At 41.4% G+C, this 12,320-nt stretch overlaps 1 protein-coding gene across 7 annotated transcripts in view; it reads left to right on the forward strand.

The window, feature by feature from the left end:
• The window catches only part of THSD7B (thrombospondin type 1 domain containing 7B), a 299,484-nt gene that overhangs the window by 159,286 nt on the left and 127,878 nt on the right, over positions 1-12,320 (forward strand). For all 7 annotated transcript variants that reach the window (XM_032114787.1, XM_032114784.1, XM_032114789.1 and 4 more), the window contains exons 9-11: positions 3,874-4,065; positions 7,518-7,752; positions 9,469-9,584. In XM_032114787.1, the coding sequence (XP_031970678.1) occupies positions 3,874-4,065; positions 7,518-7,752; positions 9,469-9,584 (543 nt within the window). The remainder of the gene's footprint in view (positions 1-3,873; positions 4,066-7,517; positions 7,753-9,468; positions 9,585-12,320) is intronic.

Raw genomic sequence — 12,320 nt, forward strand, 5'->3', positions numbered from 1 at the left:
AATAAAGAGTGTGTGAGGGGGATCAGCTGGGCTCCGGGAATGCTGAGGGTGCTGTTTCAGTGTCTGTACCGCAGGCAGGTCAGAAGCTGGATTGTGTGGGTTGTGCTCTTGCTCTCAGCTGGTGCTGACCAGCACCCCCAGATGCTTTTCCACTGGACACCCTCCAGCCTGGAGAGGTGCCTGGGGGTTTTGTGATCCAAATGCAGGACCTGGCTCTTGGTCTTGTTGAACCTCGCACAACTGGCCTCAGCCCTTTGATCCAGCCTCTCCAGATCCCTCTGCAGAGCCTTCCTGCCCTCCAGCAGATCCACACTCCTGCCCAACTTGATGTTGTCTGTGAACTCGATGAGGGTGCCCTTGATCCCCTTGTCCAGATCATCAATAAAGATGTTACACAGGGCTGGCCCCAGTGCTGGGCCCTGGGAAGCACCACTGGTGATGGCCCCCGCTGGATGTAACTCATTCCCCACCACTCTCTGGGCCTGCACATCCAGCCAGGTTTTTACCCAGTGAACAGTGCACCCATCGCTGCCATAGCAGCCAGTCTCTCCAGGAAAATGCTGTGGGAAGTAGTGTCAAAGGCTTTGATAAAGTCTGGGAAGGCACATCCCCAGCCTTTTCCTCATCCACTAAGTGGGCTGTCTTGTCATAGAAGGAGATCAGATTGGTTAAACAGGACCTGCTTTTCCTAAATGCATGGTGGCTGGGAATGATCCCCTGGTCCATGCCGTGTGATGGCATTCAAGATGACCTACTCCATGACCTTTCCTGGTACTGAGGTCAAGCTGCAGGCCTGAAGTTCCCTGGATCCTCCTTGCAGCCCTTCTTGTGACTGGGTGTCATATTTGTCAGCCTCCAGTCACCAATCACCTCTGGGGCTTTCCTGGATAGCCAGGACATCTGGTAAAAGATGGAGTGGCTTGGGGAGCTCTTCTGCCAGCTCCCTCAGTACATTTGGGTGCATCTCCCCTTTGGCCCCACAGAACGTGCTTGTGCATGTAAAGATTATGGAAAGATCTAGAAAGATTATTCAGCAGATGTGAGGTAAGAATTACACCTTCAAGGCACTGAGTGGACAGTCTGGAAGCTCTTGAGAGTTTAATATTCCCTTTAAATCTGCGACAATGCATAAAGCACACTTCAGCTATATCCTGTTCTAGTATTTTTCATGGAAAATGAAAGATTATTACCTCCCTTTATAGTATACAGTAGTTTTCTGAGAATTCTCTGCCAGGCAGCTGGTACAGAAGAAATTCTCCTTCTGCAGTAATAGAAGGCAGTAATTAAACTTGAACACGGAGAATGGAGCTATAAAGTAAATCAAAGTGAGTGTTGAATTGTACCTTCATGCACCCGGTGGTAAACTCTTTCTAACAAAGCACAAAGCTTCCTTTCTTTGCCCAGGAACTGCGAATTACAGCCTCTGTTTGCAGTGGTGCTGTTGCTGTCACCTGCTGTAAATCCAGTGTGAAAAGAAATCATGGAAGGAAGAAGTTGAAAGTGTATTTTCCTCCTTTGCCTCCCTTCCCCACAGGGCGGTCACCCTGCAATATGTGGCACGTGAGCCTATGGGTAGAGGAAGCCACCCCAAAGGGGCACTCATCTTCTGAGAGGAGTGGCTTGGCTTTTTAAAGTCGGATTAAATCAGTGGAAAGGCTCTCTTGACTTTCAACAAGTAATTCTTCTCTGATGCTTAGATCTGTAGCACAGTCTGATTGGTGGAAAAAATTGGACTCAATTCAGAATTCGGTGAACATCATGACACTTTCTGGCCCTAAAGCCCTGATGTAGCAGATAATCTGTGGTGTAGATGGAGGGGTGGGGGTTGCACTTTCATGGCCAGTGTCCCATCTCATCCCATCTGGTTCTGAAGCCTGTCCCTGGCTGTCCACGTGCTTCCCTGTTGGTGATGGGAGAGGAGGACAGGTGTTGCACCCTGCTTCAGCAAAGCATGTAATCTCTTGCTGGTGCTGTACTATTGATTCCTTAATCAGCCTGCCCAGGCCTCCCCTCCATTACCTGCTGCCGTACAGACAAGATGTCAAAATGTTGGCAGGGATTTTGATGCTTAAGTGACTGGGGAAGACAACTGGAATAAGTCTTACAGGTTTATTTGCTGTTTTCACATTGTTTTTTTTTCTGAAGGTAGTTCTCAGCATTAGGTGAGCATTCAAAGCAGCAGTGGTGATACAGGTTTTCCTGGGATGCCAATTGCAGCACTGATGGATGGGGGCTGTGTCTAGGGGGGTGTTGCAAAAACTGGGCACATTGAGCCTTTCCAGGTGAGCACGAAGGAAAGGGAGTATAAAACTAAAGTATTTTTAACCATATCTTGCAGTCTGATTGCCTGCTGGATCCGCTGTTCCTTCTCATAATATGCTTGAAAAGTTTTATCTGTGCCTCGAGGGCGATGAGCCTGTCTTCATTTAGGGATGCAACTGCAGATAATAGTGCCGTGCTGTTGACAGCTTTATGTGCTCTCAGCCTTCCTCTCTTATTTACTCACTCAGAGATGTGAGCTCTTGTAAAAGCAGCACAGTTTTCTGCCCTCCCAGTTATAATTGCTTCCTGGGCTGCTTTGTTACGGAGCCTGTTCCTGGAGCGTGAGGTGAAAGAGGCACTTTCTGCCATTATAAATTTTAGGGTTTTTTCTTAAGTATAATTAAGCCTGGATAGTCATTATGTTTTTTCCCTAGGTTCATAATCAAAGAAACCTTGAAGGAGAGGTTTGTAACTATTATGAGGGCAAAAGAGGAGGTAGGACTTGGTGTGACCCTTTTGTTTATAAACAGTTGAGGTTTCAGTAATCTCAGATATGTAGCTGAAATTTCATGAGTATCCAGAAATACTAAGTAATAGAACAGTGTAATGAAGTCAGTCATGACTGAAGTCAGTCATGACTGTTCATCACTTAAAATACATTTTTAAGACATTAGGTGTAGTTCAGTACTAAAAGAGTTACATTTTACGGATTTTTATGAATTATTATGTCCTTGCAAATTCTACATAATAGCTAAAATTTCCAGACTTTTCCCTTATTATTAAAAAAAAAAAAGTTTATTTTATTTTCCTTTCTAAAAACAACAGTTCCCTGATTTGTATTGCTCATGACATCCCTCATGTGCCTTCTTTTGCTGCTGATTCTGGCAGTGGTTTTGGTTGGTGGGTTTTTCCTCACCAGTCCCCCCTGTCCTACCTTGTTATTGGAAGGGCTTTTGAAAAGATGCCTCTCCTCAGGAGATAGGCTTTGGTCCAGGAGCCTTGGTTCATCTGCTGCAGAAAGTATTTCTCCCTTGGGTGGGGGTGGCCCAACAGATTGATAATTTTGGATCTCCTAGCTTTTGGGTGAGAAGCAAGAGTCAGAAACAGGAGTGGCTCATTCTGGTGAGGCTGAAGTGGAAGGACCAAAACATCTGCCAGATACTTCTCTGGCCTGCAGAAAAAAGAAATCTGACTTCTTTGGGGACCCATGCAATTTGTACTGTGGGAAATAGGTTCTGTAGGTAGAGACTGCTAGAAAATACGGGGCAACAGTCATTAGTTCTGTTGATATATTTGATGTATTACAGCTTTCTGTTGATGAAATTATCTCATTCTTTTTTCTTACCTGCTTCAGAGAGCGGACTAGAGCCAAGATGTCACACACCGAGCTTGAAACACATTTCTTTCTTCTTTGCTTTCCTGAATAAATTTTTAAGTTAGTTGTTCAAGTATTACACTTTCCAGCCTGCAGCCTCGCCACATGCTGTTCTGTAGCATATTCCTCCATGGGCAGGTGGATGTTTGACATGAAGTCAGTCTGTTTGATGCAGGCTGTGGGTATTGAACCAAGCTGTGCCTCCCTCCATGTCTGTCTTGTTTCATTTGCTCCAGGTGAAGAAGTACCACATCACCTCTGCTCAGAGCTTCCCCGGCCCGAGGTGGTGGCTTGTGAAGTCCCTTGTGCGAGGGACTGTGTCGTCAGTGAGTGGTCCCCGTGGTCCCCGTGCTCCCACTCCTGCTCCAGCAAAAACACCGAGGGCAGTCAAAGTAGGAGCAGGTCCATCCTGGCCCTTCCAGCTGAGGGTGAGTGCTGAACATTCCTGGATTAATCACTGTTTGTTCCTTTAATGCACGGACTCGCATTCCTGAGCCAAACTGGTTTTAGATCCGAGCTAATCCCAGTTCCACAGGAATCAGGGATAATAGTGAATGCTTGTCTCTGCCTAGAGACTAGGAGATCTTGATGGGCTGGAATTCATGTGTCCCTTGGAGAAATTCTGTCATGTGTCACTTGGAGAAATTCTCACAGTTCAAAACTATTTACTTCAGCCTCTGTTGAGGGCCTGTCTGGATGTAAATTTGGTTCTGAAGAGCTTCATCCTCTACCAGTAAAATTGCTGCATGACAGACTCACCATGCAAGTGTCTTTATATGGGAACATATTAGTCAAGATTTAAAACCAGTGAGCTGTGAAAAATGAGGAAATGGAAAAGGACCTACTTTTTTTTTTTTTTTTTTTTTTGAAATGTAGACCTGGAATGTGTTGACCTGCTTGTTTTTCTATTTTAGTCAGTAAATACCTCTTGATTAATATATGTCATTTCTTCTGGATCTTCTTGGACACATCATGTATCTGGTTTTTTTACATATTAACATCAGTGATACAGCTATTTAAACAAACCATTTTGTACTAGAAGTGTAATCTTTAATACAGTTACACATATGGTAATTAATTTATGTATTAGTTTATCACACAGGATTTGAAAGGTCTTGGATCAAGTGCATAAAAATTCATAAAGTGTGAAGAGGTCCAATAGACTAAAGCCTTGTTGACACAAAATACCTGCTAGTGCCAAAACTAGGTGCAGTTAATGCAGCAGCAAAACACTTTCAGATGCAAATCTAGTTCAGGACAAGCTCTTTTAAGTGCTATTTTGTAAATTGTCGTTAAAGCCACCCACTGTTTCTGGGCTAATGTAAGGACTTGATCTTGCAAACCATTACTCATGTGAAAGGTCTGTATTCACATAAACATCCTCATAAGCACTTGTGAAGAAAATTGGGGCCCTTCGGGATGGAAATAATTGTTGATTGAATGATAATAACTACTACTAAAAAAGTCTATGAGCTAGAGAATAATTAAAACGAAAATACAGTTGGTTTCATATTTTCCATGGAAGTAATGAAATCCAAATAACAGATAAAACATGGAATTACGAGAGTGAAATTGTGAAGGAGTGAATTCTGGAAGTAAAGAAGCACTGTCATCTCAACCTGAAAGGCACTAACCTTAAAGTGATATACTCTGAGCTGAATACTTGGAGTTTCTGAGGAAGGAATAATTAACTATTAACATCAAACTCCCTGACTTTTTCTGTGCATCTTTAGCAATGGTGTAACAGTTTGCTGTGCAGAGTCACACATCTGTGTACAGACAGTGATTGAAATTCAGGAGAGTGGAAGTGGAGTTAATGCCATTATCAACATTAAGGCAATGTTAAATTACCTGCTTTCTCTACCTTTTTCATATCCAGCTCACAGCTGAGCACCTGACTTCTACAGAGCTCTGGTACCTCTGCAAGGGCCATTTCGTGTGGCCGCTGTCAATGAAGGAAGTGTCAGCTGAGGCTCTGCTGTTGAAAGACATATGGAAATTTTGGGTCATTTTCTCCAAGCTCTTCACCTGCTCCCAGAATATGACAACCAGGAAGCTGTTGATGAAACTTGGGGGACCTGATTTAAATCAGGTTTTAAAAGATAATTCTTTATGCAGCAAACTTCTGAAGCTTGGTGCAAGGGGAGATTGCAGAGCAGGCATTCTCAGCAGGTGTAAAATGAATTACAGGAACTGCTGAACATCATAAAATAAATCTGTAAATGGCTACTGGAACGGCCAGGCAGAGGCATGTTGTCCTTCTTTCTTTGTACAAAAGTTGTCAATGAACTGCAGAAAGTGGGCAGGCCCTTGTGTTCCTTATAAACAGCATCTCCTGCTTGCAGTGTTGCAGGCAAGTTTGGATGAGCCATTTCTTACTATGTTAAGTTAAAACTGCCTCATTACTACTCTCTTGTGTTTAGGAAAGCTTCCTGAACATACTGTAACTAACGTAATATTGAGAAAAAGCCACCCTGATTTTTCCCTGGGAAGTTCAAAATTCGAGTTGGATATTTTCTTTAGATTTTGTTTTTTTCATTCCAAATGGATCAGGCATTTTGCCATTTGCTTGTTACAATTATCTATTTTTAAGATGTGTCTCAAACACACAAGAAAAATAACTGGTTTGCATTTTTCCTGCCAAGTCAAATTCTTCAGGTAGTAAGTTACCTGGGGCATTTTCTACTCCATCATCGTACTAAACATTTCTGAGACTGAGCACTGTGTGGAACAGTCCATTTTCTTGAAAGGATGAATGGTAATGTGACATGATTATCCAGTGGGTTAGGTAATTTCTCTCTCTTTTTCTTTTCTCACTGCTATTCATTGTGGCCATTTGGGGCCTTCCCTTATTTCAGGAGGGTCAGTGCTGCAAGGCAATGGGCATCCCTTCGACATCCCTTCATCTCTGGTTGATTTTGGTAGGGTGTAAAGGTGCCCTGCACCTCGTGGTGTCTGGCCCCAACACTTCAGCTCTTTCAAAACCTGCAGCACTTTGGCTGTGTCCCAAGTTGTCCGAGTTCTCCCTCCTGGAGGACAATAGTTTTGATTTTAGTAATTTTTGCTTCTTTCTTCCTAAAATGACAATGCTTACTGTTAAATTTCACTGCATTACTCCGTAGCTTTTGAGCTATGATGATCTGCTTTTATGGATAAATTCAAGCTGCTGGCTGTAGTGTTACAGCTTCTGGGGAGACTCTTCCAACTCCTGTACTTTGGGGCTTTGTCACCAGTTGCTGACAAAGTGCAGCAGTTTAGCAAAATCTTTGGACATGAGTTTGAAGGATGATGCTTCAGAGAAGTGAAGGCTTCATACTCAAAACGTGTCTTTCAAGTTTCCCCCTTCCTTGATTTGCAGATGTGGGTGTCATTTGATACATGCTGCTGTCATTACAGTTCAGCATCCTCTCCTGCTCAAATCTTTAAGGCAACGCGTGGAGTCCAAATATGAGAGAGAGATGCTTGCTAATCTCCTTGGGAGATTAGCAAGGAGAATGAACATAAAAATAATGCTTAATTTGTCTTTAAACCTGATTGCATGTTTGCTGAGTGATACTGGCATTTAAACGGAATTAACTTGGCTGTGTGTAGGAGTTATCAATAAAGTAACTCAGAAATATACTTTGCCTATTTCTGTTTCCATTATGCATTGGAATACAATTTTATGCAAGGCTAGTTTAATGAGGAAACAATATTTTAGAAGGTTGTTATTGCAGCCATAAAGGTCAACAGCTTTATTTAAGCTTTATTTATTTTTTTTTTTTAGGGGGGAAAAAAGAGAAGGTATTGTGCAAACCTGACTTTTAAAAAAAGGTTTCGATGTATTCCTTTTGTCACATGCCATGAGGTAAGGATATGGTGTTCTTTTGACCCTTTCCAGGTGGAAAAGCCTGTCCCCCTGAGCGAGCCCTGCAGGAGCAGCGTGCCTGCAATGAGCACCCGTGCGTGCATTTCTTCTGGGAAGCATCTCCCTGGAGCTCCTGCTCCGAGGACGTGCTGGGGACTGCGCTCAACGCCACCATCAGCTGGAGCAGGGAAGCCACCTGTGGGGTGGGCATACAGACAAGGAAAGTCTTCTGCATGAAGAGCAGCTCTGGCCAGGTCACTCCCAAAAGGTATTTAAAAAAACCTTGTTAGTGTTTATTTATAAAATATGTTATGTAGAAAGGCATTTTCTGCAAGCGTATGGACTCTGCAGGATTGAAATAATTTTATATCAGGACTAATTTTCCAGTACTACTCCATCACTACTATGTTGTAACAGGTAAAGAAACCAGCTATCCAGCTCATTTTAACTTTCCATGTAAATCCAGACAAAAGGCACACTTTCAGTGGTGGAGATTTTTTGCTGTAGCTCCTCTGCTACTCTAATTTACAGTTTTCTGCAAATATTTTCCTGGAAGGACAGGCATGAGGAAATTATGAAATACATTTGAATATAATGTTCAGCAACGCATTATTAGCAGGGCTCTAATAAAATAGAAAAAGTAAATAGATTTTGCATTGTATTTACACTCCAATAAGGCAGTACCATATGTGTGATCTGTATTGTTCAGCTGGTTTATATAACTTCCATAATGTGATAGCAACACAACAAAATTACGTATTCTGCAGTAGAAATATCCCAAATTTTGCTTTGCTTTACTAAATGAGGAAAATAAGTAGCACAGATGTGTTCCTTAATATCGAAAAATCAAGATGTTGCTAATTATTTTTGCACCATTAATGAGTCTAGAGACTTAGAACTGAGTTTCCTTTCTTATAGCAGCTCTCAAAACAATCCTGTTTGTATAAGCAGACTGTGCTGATTTTAGTAAAGTTAATTAAAATTCTTGAGGTTAATGGGGTTAATTAAATAAAAGGAAAGAAATCTAGTATTCATGTATGTCTCAAATGCATTGATATGCTTGAACTTTACCTAATTAAACATACTGTTTATGGAGCTGTATAATGCCTAAGATAGTTGTTTGCCCTCTCCGCTTTTGAGGTGGTATAAGAGGAAATGGAACTGAAGGGGGTAAGTAAACACTTAAGGAGCTGAATCATGGTTTTAAGATTTGTTTTTTTCTTGTAGGAATTAGTGGCATATTCCTCCTTCAAATGGGATCATTTTGGGTTGCATGCATTACTAAGTATTGTTGAGTGATCTTTTTAATAGAAATTAATAAGGAGTGAGAAAGAGTAATTCCCTTCTTGTTCACCCACTTGATATGCAAGATCTGCGCCTGATCCCATAAAATTGTCCCTTTTCTGTTCTTTGAGTCCTTATACATTAAGTGTGTCTTAAACTTTTATTAGTATATGTATGACACGTTTTCTGTGTAGGAGTTAAAAATGAATGAAGAAAATCACAGTGCTCTTCTTACTGTATTCATTTGAAACTATTTTTGTATTCCTTGGGGGTTGAAAGTTGAGGAATATGTCATCAGCCCTTACAGACAGATGGTTTGAAGGCTGTTGCATATAGTGCTATAACAGGACTACTTTATAAACATAACTACTCTGTTTCTTTGGTAATAAATATATCTGTTTTACTCCCATGAGCTTTGTGGTTTTGATGTCACAGACAGAGTTACATTTAGCCTGTAGTCATCAAGCTGAGCTCCCCATTTAAAAAAAAAAAAATTATTATTCTTTTTTTATTCCTTGAAATGTACTAAATTCAGCTGGGTTGCATGAGTGTGAAGGAGAAGAAAAATAAGGCTTGCTCTGGCCAGAAGCGGTGTCTTTGGTATGGCAGTATGCTCACAGCCCTGTGAAAGTCTTAGGAATAGAATCTTTCTCCATGGTTTTAACTTTCTCTTTTGTTTTACCCGTGTTTGGATCCGTAGGTGTCCCGAGTCCATCCGGCCGGAGGCAGTGCGGCCGTGTCTCCTCCCCTGCAGGAAGGACTGTGTTGTTACCCTGTTCAGTGAGTGGACGCCCTGTCCCACAGCCTGTCAGCCTGGTAAGCCTTTAAGAAGTCAAAATTTTGGTGAAAAATTAGGGAATTGGCCTAGAAACATATGGCAGATGAAGTTTACACCAGTCTAATAATTTTTAGGGCATTCATCTGCATGAGTTTTGGACGTGAGCACTCTGGACCTTGACTTTTGAGCTGATGTTCTTGGGCAGGCGGGATCCTTGTGAACAGCTTGGGAGATGTAAATTCTCTCTGCTGGGAAAAGTTCCTTCTGGTTTCTGCCTTCAGTCAGAATTCCAAGGCCCCTATGCTGTATAGCTGCACATGGAATTGCTTACATATGAAATGTAATTCTCTTGACCAACCTGGCTGTACATAACAGGGTTGTGCAAGTACCTCTCATGCTTTGTGTTTTCTCAAGGGCCAAACATCTCTTTAATCTCGTTGGTTAACTTTGAGGCACTGAGTGTACAACGAAGTTTCTTTATAATCATCTATTGTTGGGTTTTCTGACAAATTTGTGTGTTTCATTAATTATTCAGATGAAAGTCTGCTCAGTTATCAGAATATTTCATTTTTGTTGGAAGTTTCCTTGCCCTTCAAAGATTCTCAGTGAATGCTTTATCATAGTCCTTGTTAGATTTTACAGGAAAATTAGTTGCTTTCTAAAACAGTGAATCCTGTTTTAATTAGCAATTTATTTTTAGACTTTAAATGAGCTGCCTATGAAGGAGTAGAATAAATTACCTGGTAAATTACTTTGTTTATTAAATAATAGTCTACAATTAAAATGAGAAGAAATTAATTATTTAACCTCCTTGGCAGTGTTATCATTTTAATATAATTCTAAATTAAAACTTCTTAGATGAGGGAGTTTGTTTTTTCCTAAATCTGTTATTGATATGGCCGCATTGCAAGGTTCTTTTTTTTTTAATTTGCATTGCACAATTAAAACCTCAGCATGGTAATGAAATTTCAAAGCCACTATACATACATGAGTTGTTAGGAGTGTTGTTTTTTTCTCATAGAAAAGTTGTATTTAATGAAAGCAATATACAGATGGTGAATTACTAATCAGATCAAGCAGGAGCAGGTATTGCTTGGCAGATTTAAAATTAATTGTGTACCAGCAGAAGATCAGAACTTAGACAAACATGGAATCACTAAATCAGCTTTACACAAAACTTTACCAGTTGAGCTGTCTGTAGTTTATCTGAGGAAATACATCTGAGTTTACCATCTGACAATAAAAAAGCTGACATTTTCCCTACATTTAAATGTCATCAGACAACTGTCTGTCTTCTGGCAGAAGATTATCTCCTGCCTCAGAAGTGCAGACAGCACTGAACCTCAGGGCAGTAACAGATGGGCGGACAACATAATTCACAAAGGAAGTGCCCCCGAATCCAAGCACCTGTTGGGGAGGCAGGAACTGCGAGGTTGTTGCAAGTTATTGATTCTCTGCCATTTCAGATACTTAAAGGTGGCAACTGTCTACTGCAGTCTCTATAATGTATGTTTTACCTGGTCTTTGAGGATGGATTGAATAAAGAATCAAAAAATCAGTAGGGTGGTTTCAGAATATGAAATGGTCTGAATGAGCAGCAGGTAGATTTTCCTCTGCTTTTCTGAGGGTGAAGGTGGCCTGGAGAGGTAACTGCTTTCAGCATGGGTGAGGTGCTCCCTGGTCTGTCAGCATAGATGTAAAACAGGGAGTTTAAAAAAAGCAAGCAACTAACAATAAATTTTTCATCTCCCTTCTGAAAATAGATGGTACCTGTAAGTACCTCGTCTCTTCTGGGCATTGGTGGTACAGGAGGAAGGTTAGAAATTTCACAGTCACTTAATTCTCTAAACAAGTTTACATGAAATGTTAGATAGTAGCTGTCCTATTTTCTCCCCATGCCTTAAATCAGATTTGAAATGAGATGGGGTAAAAGTGCATAAAATGTATGGTGTGCCACAACAAGAAATTCCAATGGCCTCTACCTTGTGTCAGTCCATGATCTGCCACTTCCAATCCTCATAAACACCCAGCTAGAGCTGGTCAAAGTGAAAGACTTAAGAGCTCTTATGTCTACAATGATGTTTGACACAGCACTGATTTTGGTGACTAAAATCTCTGAAAATCTCTGAAAATCTCAGAAAAATTGTCCTTGTTTTTTGTGTGAGCAGAGTCTTGTGTTGACCAGACTCTGCCTTTCCATCTGGTCAGGAGCAGAGCGTGAAACTCAATGTTTTCTGTGGAAGCTGGACCAGATACAGCACATGTTCCAGGAGTGAAAGGGATTTTGTCCCTCACCTGAGAATGGTGGTGCAGCTCTCTGAGCCCTGGGCAGGGAAGCCCTGGGGGTGAAAGACAGAGGAAGGAAGGATACAAGATGCAGGGAGGAATAAGAGTGGGTTGGTAGGAGTTCTATGGCTCTGTAAGGAAGGAGAGTGGAGTCTGGTGGCACAGGGATGGGGAGTGGAAGCAGAGGTAAGGCACCCCTGAAATTCTCAACAGCATTACCTGAGTTGCAAAGTCAAGGACACAAGTTAAGATGGTTCTCAGATCTTCAGGCCTGATTTTTTTTTGGGAGGGCAGACCATGCTTGAAATCAGTTTGGCTTTAAAAGGATGGTCCTCCACAGTTCTAGTACTCTGGAAAAATCAGGCTATAGCAATTTAAACTGAAAATATAAAAATTATGCTTATTAACATTTGTAAGGAATGCTATAGAAAAGCCAGTGAGGAAATTCAATTTTGAAAATGGGGTTTGAGTAAGGTGCAATAAATGTT

This window comes from Corvus moneduloides, chromosome 7 (assembly GCF_009650955.1).
Source record: "Corvus moneduloides isolate bCorMon1 chromosome 7, bCorMon1.pri, whole genome shotgun sequence".
Lineage (NCBI taxonomy): Eukaryota > Metazoa > Chordata > Aves > Passeriformes > Corvidae > Corvus > Corvus moneduloides.